A 16,768-nucleotide genomic window follows, 5' to 3' on the forward strand; every position below is an offset into this window, starting at 1 on the left:
CAGTGCCCTTGTTCGTAGTGGGACATTGTCAGAGTGGAATTCCAAACGAAGCAAAGGGAGAGCTTGAAGCCAAATATCTGCTGTGTGTAGAACTCATGCATTTTTTGTTCTTCCTGTAAATAAATGATTGGCAGAGAATAGCAGTTCCTGCACAATGCTTCTATACAACCATGCCCCAGTTGCTTACAAAATCAAAGTGAGAAAGGACTGTTTTGAGCTACTCAATTTCTGGGCTGAATCTATCTTCTCCAAAGCTGTTTCATTCATCCCTTGGCAACCTGACAGATTATTATTTAATAATGCTGTGATAAGACGTTTGCCACCTTTCCCTCTAGTGAAGACGGCAAAAAGGTTTCCGTGTTGTAGGAAACAGATAGCCCATCATTTAATACTGTATCTGGATTTTGGTTTTATTTCCTTGGCTACATGAAGGAAGTACAGACATGTAAGGCTGTAGTAGCAATCAGCCCCACATGGGTGAAACCCTAACAAGGTAGCTTTGATATGGGCCCTGACCAAATTAAATGTGTACAATAGTACTGAAGTCATTCATTTTTGCCCCCACTGTAAATCTGTTCTTTCCAGACTAGTAATGGCTTTGAGCACTCATTTTAACAGGAAGGAGAAAATTACCTGAAAGGAGAAAAATACGAGGCAGCAGCTCTGTGGCTTAAAGCCAACCAAAGGCTTATGTAGCATTTCAGAAGTGTTCAGAGCTCTTTGGATACTTTTCTCCCTAATCCAAAGCCAGCATTATTATACATTTATTGCTGAAACAGTGGCTGAAGCTGAGAGCTGTCTGCCTAAAGCCCAAAGTGAACAAGTTTGTGGTAGAGACAAGGGTTAAAACGGCTCAAAGTCACCATGGTACTCCAATGGATACTATCCTATGACACCCTGAACGGGAGGTGGAAACCAAGACCCAGAACTGGGGCAATTTTGGAATCTTTTTACTGTTTTTAATTGTAATTTACTGTATATATGGTTGTGAACAGCCCCGAGTCAGTAATTCTGAAAGGGAAGGTATATAAATTTAATAATAAAAATAAAACTTCTCTACAAGTTTTCCTGGGCTCTGCCAAGCTTGGTTTTGCTATGCTAAGTGGAGAATGTTACTTTTTTCAATAGAAAAAAATCAAAGGATGGAAAGCTCTCTCAAAAGTGTCCCATTGGCCCATTATGCACGGCCGCCGAACTGGCGATTTCGGGTCACATGGAACACGCGGAGGGGGAAGACACCGGTTATGCACGGGACGGGGCGCAATGGCACCGATTATGCACGCGGCGATTCGGGCGCCGCTTCTGGTTGCGCCCCGGTCACCCGGAAGCTGCGCTTTCTTCCGCGTTTCGCGAACACGGCTTTTTCGGTGGCATGCACCGAAGCTGTGGCCGGTTGCAGCCGGCACCGTGCGTTGTCCGTGATTTTAGTCGCTGTCATTCCACCCCGAATGTGCGTTATTCCCCCCGTGCATAATGGGTCATTGAGAAGGCTGTGACAGAGGGCAGAGTTCCTCCAAACGGTGCTAGTTCTGTCTTGGGGAAGGGTCCTCCTTTCTGAGTGGTTGTACTTTGGACACAGCCAGGAGGTTGTGGTGGTTCAGTCCTCACTGCTTTTGCCTTTCCAGCTGGGAGTGAGCAAGGCTGAGCGCATGATACTCTGGGGGGGGGGGGGGCTGAGGAAGAGCTTAGCTATCCCCAGCATCTCTTGAAGCCTGGCAGGGTCAGACCTCGTGAGCATTTGAATCTGAAGCCAGGCTGAATGGATGGTCTCTGCTGCCTTGCCTTGGCAGGATCCTAACCTGCAGTGCTACACTCTTCCCTTCTATCCCGTATCCCAGATCCTTGCTCAGAACCTATTGCATGTTTGGGAGGAAACAAAACACGTGCTGTCTCCCCCCCTCCCTTCTGATCCTAGGCTGGCCTGCTCGATCTCCTTGGCTCTTAAGAAGTGCTTGTGCCAAACTGCGCCTGATACAGTCTATAGGAGCAAGGAAATGGGGTTATTAAAGGGGGGGGCATTGATGAATATGATTGGGAAATTGGGCGTGGCGGCTTGTTCCCGGAAGAATTTGGAGAGACCTTCATGTTGCAGCTCCCCAGGAATCCAGTGCAAAAGGGTTTTGTGAAAGTATATAGATGGCAAAGTGGTGAAGCGTTCCCTTTACACATGCTAGACTTTCTGTGTGGAATCTTGCTAGTAAATTGAACTGTCCAAGTTAGAGGTTTCTGGTGTTTTATTTGAGCCATGCTCCCCGCCCCCCATCGGGGTACACACTTAGTATCACATTGCTGTACTCATATACTTTATTATTCTCTTAGCAAAGATGGACAGAGTGTGTGTGGCTCTGTGAAGGATGGAGGGAAGATTTTGGAAAAGGCAACACCAGTGAAGTTCTGCAGGAGATAGAGGAGGGGGAGCTCCGCCATCTTTTGGGGGTCCTTTAAGATGTGAGATAATACACAGGGCCAGATTGGTCTAAGCCTGTTTCAGCCTGGCTTGGTCTGCTCGTGACTCGTGCTGAACCTAAGAAGGGACCCATGCGTGTCTCCATAGTAACCAAGCCTAGCATGAATGTAGCTGTAGTGAGCTATTGTGTTCTTCTGGAAGAATGGTCTGATTTTGTTCTCAAATTACGTCTTTTCTGTGACTGAAATCTGTTCTTTGTGTTTGGATTTTTAAATACTTCCACCCACACACGTGTAGCGAAGGGATTCCTGCGTTGTTATCGAGCCGCTAATTGACTCAGTAACTTTTCTTCTCCTGCCTTAGGGACAAGGACTGAGTGCGGGGGTGGCATGGGGGCTGTTTTCCCATCCGCATTCACACAGTCAAGTAGGCTATTTTCTGCCCCACAGCAACCTGCAATGAGGTCTTTTGTATCCTTGGCTCTGAGCAGTATTGGAGTATCCTTGTTTCTCCTCTGTGGAAAATATCTTGGATGTTTCCTACTTCAGGAGGGGTCCCTTTTAAAACTGCGTTATGTCAACATGCTCTTGTCCTGCTGTGGTATCAATTTAATTGGAAGAGAGACAGCTTTGTGCTACATCACACCTGAAGAACTTATATCTCCTTATCTCTCCTCACGTCTTTTGAGATTTGTGCCTCAGAACCCTTTATGGGGTTTAAAAGGATTTTTGAGGGTGCACTGTTCAGATTTCCTACTTGGACTCACATATGGCCCAAAACATTTTGGTGTTAAAGGTTAAAAATCTTTTTAATGACCCTCCCTCCCCCACCGCTAATAAAAAACATAATATTCAACTGCACAGTGGTATCCAAATCTGCTGCCTGTGATGAGCAGCCCCCTTGTTCAAAATTTGAAGGTTGGCCCTATTTGCAGCCAGAAGGTTGGCCTTATTGAACCCCCCCCCCCCCAATCCTGATGTATTAATCTCTGAGCAGAAAATGTTGAAAGCAATATACATTTTTCCTCTTCTTCCTCAACTTCCGCTTCTCCCTTAGCCTTCTTTTGAGCCAAGTTGTAGCAAGTAGCCCAGTGATTATGGTGTCAGTTGAAGAAAGTTTTAGTTCAGAATTTTTTAAAAGTTATTTGTTTGCAAAACGTATATCCCACCTTGCTCTCCTCATAAAGGCCACCAGGTAGCTAATAGTTTAATAAAAAATACACAATAAAGAGCACATTTTAAAACCATTAAAAAAAACAGACATCATTAAAATAAATTAAAAACAGTTAAAAATGTACAAAGACATAAAAACAGCAGTTGAAATGTTGGTCAGGAAGGAGGGAATCATTGAGGGAATGAAACCAAAAAAGGCTTCACCTGCAGTTGTCTCACAGAGATGGAGCAAGACATTTTGGTCCATGAGACCAAAAATCCGATTGGGGAACAGGGGTAATAATAAACGTTCTTACTAAATAATAAAACTAAAAATCTAAGCTAATTTAGAACTGTGCTGTATACTGAAACTTCCAGAGAACTGCCACTTGAGACAAACTGATTCTCATGCTGAATGGGAAGCTCAGTCTTGGTTTCAGGCTGTTTTGAGATGTCAACCATTCAAATTAACTTCTAATGTCTCTATTAATTGAAGGAATAGTTTAACATAAAATAATCAGCCAGGGGGTTACTCTAGGCATTCATTTCTGCTCTTGACCGAGGTGGTTATCTCAGAGCAAGGAGTAGGTCTTTGGACAGGTAGCATATAAATCCCACAAATAAATACTTTCTAAGAACGTCTGAATCTTGTCAATCCATGGAAATCCATTCTTTTCCTTCCTAAGTGGGTAAAAAGGAGACAAGCTTTTCCCATTGCGTCACAGTTATAAGTACTGTTTTTTCTTTAGTTACTGCTTTCCTTATTAAAAAAGAAGCCCAACAAAACAACAGCAACAATAATATACATATCCATTAGATTTACCAACACAGAAAGAATGTTTTAGTAGAATTTCACTAGACAGTGAAATTAAATATTAAAATCTGTTCCCGAAAAGGAAGGTATTAACCTTATTTTTTAGTTTTAATATTCAACGTTTGTATAGTGATTTCAGTGTTCAGAGCACTTCATATCTTATTTTAATCAGGGAATTCCCAGATCACAGCTCATTCTCTTAGTCACTCTGTGACATCGTCATTGCCAGGGTTGGTCATCCATGTGAATCACAGGGCTTGTCATGAAACTAGAGCAGCTCCTTGAAAGATCACACAACCCTTTTCAGAAAGGGCATTTGAATCTCCAGATTAACCAAAAGAGATGGGTTCAAATGAGTAGCCGTGTTGGTCTGAAGTAGCACAATAAAATCAGAATCCAGTGGCACCTTTAAGACCAACAAAGATGTATTCAAGGCATGAGCTTTTGAGTGCAAGCACTCTTCCTCAGACCTTGAATAAATCTTTGTTGGTCTTAAAAGGTGCTACTAGACTCTGATTCAACGGAGATGGGGCCATTTCTGACAGACAGATGAAGCAAGGGAGCTCTCTGCTGGCGATTGTTGGCATGAAGATGCTCACTAACACATCACGAGCTCAGAGGGTTGCAGTGTTAGTCACAGTAGTGCTGTTAGATTGTCTGGTAGCATTTTAGAGACCAAAAAAATGTGAGGGGCATAAAGCTCCCATATCTGATGAAGGGAGCTTTGACCCTCAAAAGCTTGTTTGTCTCTAAGGTCTTACTGGACTCAAATCTAAATCATTCCAGGCTGTATCCACACAGCAGTTTCTGACACTGGCAACAGAGCATCCACATAGCAGTTTTCAGGGCACCTTGTCTCAGGGGTTCCCATGGCTGTCATTTCCTCCTGCCCACACTGGAGGGCTTTTTCAGGCTTCCAAAGCAATTGGTAATTTCTTTTTTTCTCTAAAGACTTCCGTTGAAATGGGGAAGGGTGGAATTGGTGGACACGGGGATGAGGAAAATGCCACAAATGCTGGCAGGACCTTTTTTAAAAAAAGCTTACCTTTCCATTGACATGGTATGCAAGTACACTTGATCTGTATACCAAGCCAAAGCAAAGTAAAATTTGAAAAGTGGACCATCGGAGGATGATGACATGTGGAAATTCCCACTGACCTAAAAGTGAACTCTGTTTTGGGTGAACAGCTGGAGCAAAGCCTCAGTGTGGTAGCAACCACAGCCAAGTGGTGTAATTGTGGCTTTCTCGCTTAAAATTAGTGTGAAGTGTTTAGTGAACCGTGGCTCTAGTTTTGCTGATCAGCTCTGACATTAGCACAAGTGCGTTCATGAACGGTTGTTGTCTCAGACATCTATTTAGGTTTGGATCAGGATCCTGGGCAGTTCCAGATGTTTATGCTGGAAAGCTGGAGAAAAATCCTTGCTCTTTTGACACCTCTGCTTTCTGCAAACTCAGTCTGACCCATGAATCAACTTGGACCTCCCCATGTTTACCTTCTCTCGGTTGCCTGGTATTGACAGCTTTTCTTTTTCATTTCTTCCAGAAATTTCAGGAAGCATCTGCGCATGGTGGGGAGCCGTCGCATGAAGGCACAGAGTGAGTGAGGGAACTGGGGAGTTAGGAAGCTATGCCAATATGCCCCAGGTCTTGGCATCCCCTACACAGTTGCTTTTGCCTTGCTTTGGATCAACCCATATGTTGAATGCTACAGTCCAATGTAGCATTCCCTTTTGTCTTCTAGTATATCCCCAGCAGAGTGGTTTAGAGCATGAACTTTTGAGCCAAGAGTACGTCTTCGTTGGTCATAAAGCTGTAATAGTTGTTGTTTTTAATCTTTGTAGCATTTGCCGAGCGGCGAGAAAGGAGCTTCAGCCGGTCCTGGAGCGACCCGACTCCCATTAAGCCTGAAAACCTCAATGACTCCCGAGAAAGTATGTCCTGGTGATTGTGTCCTCATCCCCCTATCCGAACTAGCTGGCTTGATATGACCAATGTCAGAGGAAAAGATCTAGTTAGATACCATGTGTCAACACTTCCAGCAGATGCTTGGATTCAAATGAGTAGCCATGTTGGTCTGAAGTAGCACAATAAAATCAGAGTCCAGTAGCACCTTTAAGACCAACAAAGATTTGGTCACGAAAGCTCACGCCTTGAATAAATCTTTGTTTATTGTTGGTCTTAAAGGTGCAGCAGGTGCTTAGGTTAGCCAGTTTGCAAGGGCAACTAAGCCTTCATCATGCTGTGGCTGATTGTTGGGGACCAGAGAAAGACAGCATGGTAGCATGCTGCTCTGTGAAAAGTTGCAGGGTTGGTCCACAATGAATTGCTTTGGGTTATCCTTTTCAGTAAGTTCTGTGTGTGTGTTTATAATATACGCTACCTCTGTTGGGAGATGGTGTTGGGAGAAGCCGTTCCATGGCTGATAGTTTTTAGGGTTAGCTACCAAGTGGGAGAAGGTGTATCCCTTGCCAAAAAGAAATGGCTATTAGGTAGGTTCTGAGGAGCAAGAGACAGCTGAACCTCACATGTGAAAAGACAGAACATGGTAAAGTGAAAAGGGGAGTAGGTGGGCACAGGAACGTCAGAAGATGAACCAAGCAAGAGCTGTGGCATAGCATCAGAAGAGCCCTACTGGATCAGACCAAAGATTCATGTGGTCCAGCATCATGTTTCACATTCCAGCCATACAAATGCCCTGGCCTAGAAGGCCTGTCAGGAAGGCTTGAAGGCTAAGGCCTTCCCTCTGCTTATCTATCAGAAGCTCATATTCAAACACATACTACCTCTGAACATCAAGGGCACATTCATTCATCATGGCTATTAGACTTTGATGGACCTAGTTTCTTCTATAGCCATATGCATCAGTAGCTGTCACTGCACGTTGTGTAAAGAAGTACTTTCTTAGCACCTTTTGGGTTATGGTTGCCAACTACCTTACAGAGGTGAAAGGTCCTCTCGATTTTCTCCTGGGAGCAAACCTGGGCCTGTCATGTCGTCCAAAAAGGCAGTCTTCACAGCTGTACTTGGTGTTAATAATAACAACAATAACAATAAACAGCTTTTATTGGCATAAAACAATAAGAGGCAAATACGGCCAAGCAGGGTAAAAATATAATAGATAAAATAAATTAATATTATAAATTAAAATACAGTAAAATCAGCTGATTAAAATATCTTATTTCTGGCTTGATAAACAACCATTAAAAATTCAGCTGCACACAATGTGGTCTCTGCAGAGAGATCATTAAGCAGGAACTGGAGTGTAGCTTCATCATTTACTAAACCCCTGGGACAAAGTAGAGGATCCAGAAGTTTTCTGCGAAGATTCACATGAAGTAGCATTTGGTGTTCCTTTGGGTTCAACAGCAGGCATCCTTGGCCATCAGAAAAGAGAGAGAACCTGTCTCAGGCTATCAAAATCCATATATTTATACAGTACACATTAATAAGATATTGAATCAAACATCAAATGTTTGATTCAATGATTCAATTAGTTTAATGATTAATGATTAATGAAGCAAACAAAACAGTCTCTAGATTTGTGCTGTTTTCAGTGTTGAATTTTCATCAGTGGTTGTTTCCTCCTATGATTGTGAAAATTATCCTTGCAATATTTTTCCTATTCTGTATTGCTGACAATCACATCTTTTTACTATATATCCAAGTTATTCATATAACACCGGCCTTCAGCTCGCAGGTATGGGAGAGCTTTGTCCTTGGCCATCTGCAGGGCAGCTTAATTGCTGTCCTGTTTTGACTAATAAAGAGAGCACACTAAGCATGTAGGCCCCTTCTTAACTAGCTTGGGGAAGGGGGTGAATGCTTGATTAAAGGCCCTCATAATACTCCTGTTGATTTGCACCCCACAGGCCATGAGTTCCAGGACTCCTGCTGCGCACTTGATAAGAGTGTTGACTTGAACTGGGAGGCAGAGAAAGAGCTTGAGGCTGCAGCCTGCAGTGGAGAAGACTTCATCCCACCTAAGATAATGGTAAGTGATACATGCACAATTCCAGGAACCCCTTCACCCAATGCCCTGAGCCTTTAGGCCAGTGATCTAGGGCAGGAAGAGCAGGTATAATCCTTTCTTTAATTTTCTCAGTTGCAACCCTTTTCTTGCTCTATACCAGGGGTAGTCAAACTCCAGATGTCAATGGACTACAATTCCCATGAACCCCTGCCAGCATTTGCTGGCAGGTGCTCATGGGAATTGTAGTCCACGGAGGGCCGCAGTTTGACTACCTCTGCTCTATACAACTGAATGGAGCATCCATCCCCATCCATGCACAGAATATAGAAGGAATGTTGTCTTCAAAAGGAACTCTCTAAGAAAGGAGGGAACAAAGTAATTCAGCAAAACGCCAGAGTGTGGGGCTTTACGTCAGCATGATGTTTTTTTACTTTGGGATTTTTGATGATTAGGAAAATCTTTCTAGCACGCCTTCAACAGCCCAGAAGTCCCATCCTTGATGAGTGATCTGTGGCTTCCACACTAGGCATCTTGAGCATCCCCAGCCTTCTGTGTGCTATATGGACCTATTATAATGGCATACCCCCCCTTTTTTTCTTCCAGCTCATTTCCTCCAAGGTACCCAAAGCAGAATATGTTCCAACAATTATCCGCAGGGACGACTCATCCATCATACCCATTCTCTATGTAAGTTGGTCCCGAGTGTCTTTGTGGGTAGTGACATGTGGGCAATGACTGCCCAAGCTTGGGGAGGGGGACCATTCTAATGAATTCCTTTCTGGCGTGGGGGTTGCTGGATGCCTGGTGTAATTGCAGGTGCTATATAGTATTGAAGGCATGCAAGGGACTTAATGTGGATTTGGATTTGTGCTAGTGTTGATCCTTTTCCCTTGTCTTGGGATCACCTTGACATAATGACTTCCGCTGAATCACTGATCTGTGCCCGATTGGAAGCTGTACTTGTGTTGCTTGTAACCTTTTATCAGATTAGTTAGATGAAATTCTTAGAGGAAGGGCCAACAATTGGTATTAGTCATGATTATACCTGAAATGGAACATCCATGTTCACTGATGCTGAATTTCTGAGTAATTATTCTCAGAAGGCAACAAAGAGAGCCAGCTTGGTGTAGTGGTTAAGGGTGGCAGCTTCTAATCTGGCAAGCTGGGTTTAATTTGGCGCTCCCCCACATGCAGCCAGCTGGGTGACCTTGGGCTTGCCACAGCACCGATAGAGCTGCTCTGACCCAGCAGTAATACCAGGGCTCTCTCAGCCTCACCCACCTCACAGGGTGTCTTTTGTGGGGAGAGGAAAAGGAAGGCAATTATGAGCCACTTTGAAAGTGGCATATAAGAACTAACTCTTCCTCCTCCTCTTCTGTGCCTCTTCTATGGCCCTTTCCAAATATCTGGTTGGCCTATCAGATATTGGGCTATATAGACAAATTAGTTGAGTACAGCAGGGCGCATAGTTTTTTGGTTAGTGAAAAAGTTTCCTGGACCCCTCAGCTGAGATATCCAGAGAGGAAAAAGTGTTTATAAAATATGGTTGACTCACACTTTAATGTTACATTCAAGATTGACTATTCTGATATCATCCTAGGCAATCTCTAAATGGATATTACTAACATTCCTCTTCATAAATATATTACTGTGTGCTGGAGGTTTCTAGTTATATCCCAGTTCCAAACAACCCTTCATCAGATATCCATTGACATCATTATCTTAAAAAACCCTTGCTTCTAAAATACATTGAATTGTGCTGATGCTTTAAGAACACCTTATCCTAATATAATCTGTGGGTATTCCAACACACTGAAAACTGAATGAAGAGATCGTCATTTAATATAACGCTGTGGATGGGGCCCATTGCCTATTATAGGGTAACACAAGCAAAAAGGATGATCAGTTTATCTACCCCTTTCTCAGTAGTTTGATTGTTCAGTGTGCCTAAGAAAACCAATCTCTTGCCTTTTAAAATTAGAAACACCATGATCCGGTACAACTTGCAAACAGTTACAATACAAAGAGGTGCAAAATATGTTCTTTTGTAATCTGTATTATTTATTATACATTGATCACTATGTAATAACATAATTTCTACTGCTACCTTAAAAAATTTTATTTGTCTTCTTCCCTGCCTTTCTCCTCCATGGGGACCCAAAGAGGCTTACGTTATTCTGCTCACCTCCCTTTTATCATCACAAACCCCCTGTGAGGTGGGTTAGACTGTATAATTGGCCCAAGGTTGCCTGGCCAGCTTCATTGGCAGTGATTTGAACCTGGATCTCCGAAAACTTAGCCTGGCGCTCTAACCACTACACCACCCTGACTTTCCGTAGACAGATCATTTTAAATTCTGGGTCACGGACTTTTATGTATAACCTGTTTTGGGGGGGGCAGAGGGTCATCTTACGTTCATGGCAATCTTCCTTTCAAGTAGATAAATTGTGGAACCTTAACCTTGTTTCTCTTTTATTTTTCCCTCCCCAGGATCATGAGCATGCCACCTTTGATGACATTCTGGGTATGTAAGCATTTGGCAGTGAAGAAGGAAGGGAAGGGGGTAGTGGTGATTTGAGGGGCTTGTTTTCTAACATACCCATTGAACCTTGCTTTGGAGTCACTGGGAACACACTTGTAGCAAATGTGTGGGTTGTGGTGTGGGTGATGGGGGATGAACACAAAGACAGTGGTATCAGCAGCAGATCCTTGCCCTTTTAGTGGCTGTAGGGCAGGGGTAGTCAACCTGTGGTCCTCTGGATGTCCGTGGACTACAATTCCCATGAGCCCCTGCCAGCGTTTGCTGGCAAGGGCTCATGGGAATTGTAGTCCATGAACATCTGGAGGACTACATGTTGACTACCCCTGCTGTTGGGGAAACACAACAGAGGTCTTGGTACCTACAGAAGACTGGTAGGGACGCCTTTGTCAGCCTCCTTTTGCTCCTCCAGCTTGCCAAAATGGTCGTGGGCTACTTACTTTTGTTTTGTATGTTATTCCCACCCTTCCAATAAGGAGCACAGGATGTGGAGTACATGGTTCTCTCCCCTCTTCCTGCGTGGGTAGACTACTGTAAGGAACAGTAACTGGCCCAAGGTCACCCAGTGAGTTTCATTGTCAAGTAGGGATTTCAGTTCTCTAATCACTATGGCACACTGGCAGTCAATTGGTACAGGCTGACTCCCTCCCATGCCAACGTGGTGTGGTGGTTAAGAGTGTTAGCTTCTAATCTGGAGAGCCAGGTTTGATTTCCCCTCTCCTCCTTCACATGCAGCCAACTGGGTGACCTTGGGTCACAGTTCTCTCAGAGCTGTTCTCACAGTACAGTCCTGTCAAGGCTGTCTCAGTCCCACCTCCCTCACAGGGTGTCTGTTGTAGGGAGGAGAAGGGAAGGCAATTGTAAGCTGCTTTGAGACTCCTTTGGGTAGTAAAAAGCGGGATATAAAACCCGATTCTTCTATCTCTTCCTCAGTCAATAAACTGAGCCTTTATCTTAAACTTTTCTTCCCTGCTCTCCCCAGTGGCATTTAGTACCATATGAAGAGCATGTGGTACACGTACACAGAAATATTTCCACTTGTTTCTCACCTTCTTACACTTATCATAGAGTGACTGTATATTCTGCCCACTCCAGATATTACTGTCAGGCCCACCCAGGATTGTGAGCAAGGTGCCTCCTAACTTAGAATATGGGTACACACATTGCACACTGTCTCTGGATTCATTTGGGCCCTGCACTATAAGTGAAAATGGGGCATTGTCAGGGTAGAGGGCCTTCTGTTCGTCTTGGGAGACCTTGGCAAATGTCTGCCCTTTCCACTTTTGGGCTAACATGTCACCTCCCCCACCCCACCTTATTGTTTTTCAGAGGAAATTGAGAAGAAGTTGAATATCTATCGGAAAGGCTGCAAGATCTGGAAGATGCTAATTTTCTGTCAGGTATTTAAGTGCCTCTTAGAAATCCATCTGTTCTTTGTTTGCTACAACCGTGATATGTTCTAACCTCAGCTTCCTGCAGCTGTGAAGTCTGAGCACACCTTCCCTAAAGGATTGTTGAAGTGGTGCATAATGATGGTTTGTTCTCATAAACCACTTCGTTCTCCATCCCGCTGCAGTTTATGAGGAGTCAGGCTTCACTGAACACACCGTCTTCTAAGTCTGCGCCCTCTCCCTGGCAACAACCATAACCAGGTGCATCAGATCCCTGGTGTGGGTTCAAGAAGACTGTTGAAAAGGCTTATCTCCCCACCCTTCCCTCTGCCACCTGCTGCTTCTGTAAAGCCCTCAAAACATGTCACTTAACTGTTCTGACATGTGTAGGGCTGGCTTTTCTCCTGATCTGCCTAAAAGCCATCCTCTAAGTTAGTTTATATTCATTTATAGCCCAGTTCTGTTAGTGAGACTCAAGGTGAGTTACAGAATATAAAAATTTGCCACTGGCCTGGCTAATATATAGTTCAGCTGGCCTCTTCGTGCCTGTTTAATTGTGAGCTGCTGAGACAAACTGTATCATGGGCCCCACCCACCCACCCACCACTCACATGTGAACAAAGAGAAGAAATGGGAGAAGATAGAGTCAAAAATAGCACTCGTTCACACGGCACGTGATCATACGGCCCTAGTACACACTGTCTCAACGTGGGTTTCGTGAAACCCTGAGGTTTCTTGATGGCCCTGGAAGCATTTCCCAAATGGGTGGGAGTTAATTTTAATATATTTCCTTTAATTTGTAAAGCCTTTATCAGGTGATATGACCATATATGGTACCATGTCGACCTGCCTCCCCAATGGCCAATGTTGGGCTTGGAGGGGGTGGGAAGGGGAGGGTCTCTGGGTTGGCATGTACACAACTATGTTTCCCAGCCATATTCTGCACAATTGCATCACTTCTGGGGGTTCTTGAAGTCTGAAGAATGTTTCAGGGGGTTTTCAACTGTACAAAAGTTGAGAAAGGCTGCCCTAGTACATGGTGATACTCACTAAAGATGGCTTTTGAAAGGTTTAGGTGCATTCACAGAGGTGGTCTGTTAGCCATGAGTGCTGGATTGAACCTCTATGTTCAGAGACAGTATACACATCTGAGGTTGGCGACTAGCACAAAAGAAGCAGGATCTTTATGCTATGCTTGAGAGCTTCCTGGAAATGTCTTTTAGCAATGGGATGAGGGTTTAGATAATTTGATCCAACAGGGTATTCTCATAGCAGTATCTTGAGTTCTGGCTCTCACTCATGTGCTGGAAATGATGCCCATTGCTACATTTGTTATCTATAGCCTAAAGAACGCATCAGACATCTTCCTTTGTGGAAAGCAGAAAGCTAAAATAAACTGACAGACAGTAGAATAAATCTTCTTTATTCCAGATGAACTGGCTTGCCCAAACGTGGACTGGTTTAGTACACGTTTTCAAAATGATTTTTATCAGTGGCAAAAAGCACTTCAGTTGCTCATTGAAAAGGATTGCAGTGCCTAGCAAAAGTAGACAGTTCTAAATAACAAGTTATTTAGGGGACAGAGTACTTGTGGTCACAGCCTGCAGATCTCATATGACACAAGTGACCACAAGTAGACTGTCCCCCAGACAACTTATTTACTTTCTACTTTTGCTTGGCTTTGCTTAAGATAGTATTTCTAATCTATTTTGTGACTGAAAATTACTGCAATCCATTTGAATGGGCATTTGAGGTCCTTTCTGCCACTGGGGAAAATTATTTTGAAAATGTGTATTAACCAGTCCACGTTTTGGCATTTTTGGCAAACCAGTTTGCCTAGAATAAAGAAGATTCATTCTACTATTGGTCTGTAATCTAGCTTTCTGCAACACCAGCAGGTTGCACTCCTGGTATTATCTTCCTTTGTGGGCAAAGCTATTCCTTAGTTTGCAAACGAATCCAATTAATACTTCCTCCTGTGGATCATCATAGAGACAAAGGGTGGTGCTAGTGGGGTAGATTTATCAAGATAACATGAGTCAGGTGGACGGGGAACAGCATGGTTCTCTTGCTGGGCAGAGTTGTCCAAATTATGCTGCCCAGAGTGACAGCACTCATGGGGTATTGCACACCTGTATGTTACAGACTTTACCTTTTTCATCCTGCAGGGTGGCCCAGGTCACTTGTACCTTCTGAAGAACAAAGTCGCCACTTTTGCCAAAGTAGAGAAGGAGGAAGACATGATCTAGTGAGTAAGAGGCTGCAGTGGGCTTTGTTTGAAAAGGGGCTCTGGCTCTGATATGCTGCCATCTGAGGGGCTGGGGTTCAGTGGAAGAGCATATTTTTACATGTAAGAAGTCACAGATTATGTCCTCCATTCTTCAGCTGAAGGAACTTGCGTATCAGATGTTAAGCAAGTTGGTTCTTTGCCTGAGATCCAGAAAGCCAGACAAAACTGAGACAGATGAAGCAAAGGTCTGACTCAGTATAAGGCAGGGTTATATAGTCATTAATGGCTCTTGGAATGAAGAAGGAATAGAGAGGAAATAGGCATGGATGGAAGGGTGTGTCCCATTAGATCTGACATTCCTCCATTCAGTTTTCACTTCATTGGGAGCTGGTTAGCTTAATTCCTTCTTGTGAATGGGTGCCATAGCTACCTCCCACCGGTGTGTGCCCTCTGTGCTCAGGCCGCGTGGAGAAGGGCATTGGGATTGCCTTCCTGTTAGTGTTGTTAGAGCTTTCTGCCACCTTCTTCTTCAGTTTCTGGAAGCGGCTGGGCCATCTAATGAGCAAACTGAACGCCGAGCCGAATGTCATTCATGTCATGGGGTGCTACGTGCTTGGAAACCATAATGGAGAAAAGGTAAGGATCTACTTCCTATCTCTGTATCCTCTTTCCCCATCCCATGGTCTCATAGGGAAGGAACAGGCACTGATTATTTCTCCTGGTAGAGAAGGTGTTTAAGCCAGCAGATGCACTCTGATCTTGCTGGGGTCTGCTTCTGTTCTGCATGCTAATTGGGGGTGGGGAAGTGCTGCTCATGATTTTTGCACAGTCCAGCTGATTTTCCACGTTCCGGGGAATTCTCAACAATCTGATGTCCTCCACCACTGATAATGGGGACGGGCTCAGTGCTGTGCTTAAATGAGAAGCTAACCGGTTGAGAGATATGCCCATCATCCTAGTGAGGAGGAAATGTGTGTGTTCAAGAAATTTATGGCAAATGGAAAAGTAGGGAGCAACTGAAACACTTGTGGTGCCCATTTCTTCCCTGAATCTACCCTCCCTCCAGTGGTTTCTGTTAAAAGTGGAAGAGAGTTACCAAGCTTTGCTTCCTCCTCCATCTCTCTCTCTCTCTCTCTCTCTCTCTCTCTCTCTCTCTCTCTCTCTCTCTCTCTCTCTCTCTCTCTCTCTCTCTCTCTCGGCCTGTTTGTTGATACACCTGCCCCATTGTCTAAGCCGCAGAACTAGGGAGCCCCTTCTCCCTTCCCTAATTGTTGGAAATGGCCCAGTCATCTGTTCTGTGATGTATCTCAGTGTCCTCCCCAAGGCAACAGAAGATATCCAGGAGGTGAACCATGGAATGTCTTTGCATTTCAGCTTTTCCAAAACCTGAAGAATTTAATGAGCCCCTGTCGAGTTAACTTTGAATCTCCTCTAGAGCTCTCTGCTCAAGGTAAGTGCTCCATTAATTGTTTAAAAAGTTAGATTGGTCTTTATGTACTGCAGCGAGTGCATCAATACTGACTACAGTATGAAGAGGAAATCTGCATAGCCAAATAGCTCAGAGATGCACACTGTGGCACGTGTATGGCAGTTCTGCAGATGAACATCTCCCTGTTCATAGCAGTGATCATCTGTTCACCTGCAGTGTCCTTTAAAGTGCAAATCTGCAAATGGATTTGGGTAGCTTACTCTTAGGCCCAATAGTCCCAGTTTGGTTCACTTCTCTGTGCTAGGGGAAAAAAATCAAGGTAAAGCTATGCAGTTTTAATATTGTAAAGTTGATCTTTATGTAAAGAGGTCTGCAACCCTTATGACTTTGTTCGAAGCCTGTGGAAAGTTGTATTCTTCAGGGGTTTAAAAATCTCTTAAGAGCATTCCACCATGTGGTCCCTGTCTTTTGCTACCAGGTCCGTAATTCAGAGCCACACACGAATGTAACGGTTCACCAAAATGTGGGGATTTGGCTGCTGGATTTTGCCCACTCACCCTTCCTTATGCATGTGAATTCTGCTTAACCAGAATCCTAAATTGGAGTTTAGGATAGATGTTCACTTGTAATGCACTCCCCGCCCCCCTGATATAATTTTTTCCTAATGGAAAATAGTAGATAGCTATATATGTTGCTTTCAACAGTTTTTGGCAATAGAGCACCCACATGGCATTTTTTCCTGCACTTTTCTTGATTCAGTGCCATCCCCTCCAAATCACTGCAGGTCTTTTGCAGGTTTTCTTTAACTGGCAATTGTTGAATTGCTATAACATTAT

General features: G+C 43.9%; 1 protein-coding gene across 2 annotated transcripts in view; it reads left to right on the top strand.

Moving 5' to 3' along the window:
* NSMF (NMDA receptor synaptonuclear signaling and neuronal migration factor) overlaps positions 1-16,768 on the top strand; it is a 57,012-nt gene that overhangs the window by 31,111 nt on the left and 9,133 nt on the right. For both annotated transcript variants that reach the window (XM_077304995.1, XM_077304993.1), the window contains 9 exons: positions 5,917-5,969; positions 6,215-6,304; positions 8,243-8,364; positions 8,947-9,030; positions 10,834-10,867; positions 12,212-12,282; positions 14,442-14,521; positions 15,037-15,139; positions 15,878-15,953. In XM_077304995.1, coding sequence (XP_077161110.1) covers positions 5,917-5,969; positions 6,215-6,304; positions 8,243-8,364; positions 8,947-9,030; positions 10,834-10,867; positions 12,212-12,282; positions 14,442-14,521; positions 15,037-15,139; positions 15,878-15,953 — 713 coding nt within the window. The remainder of the gene's footprint in view (positions 1-5,916; positions 5,970-6,214; positions 6,305-8,242; positions 8,365-8,946; positions 9,031-10,833; positions 10,868-12,211; positions 12,283-14,441; positions 14,522-15,036; positions 15,140-15,877; positions 15,954-16,768) is intronic.

This window comes from Paroedura picta, chromosome 12 (assembly GCF_049243985.1).
Source record: "Paroedura picta isolate Pp20150507F chromosome 12, Ppicta_v3.0, whole genome shotgun sequence".
NCBI classification, from domain to species: domain Eukaryota; kingdom Metazoa; phylum Chordata; class Lepidosauria; order Squamata; family Gekkonidae; genus Paroedura; species Paroedura picta.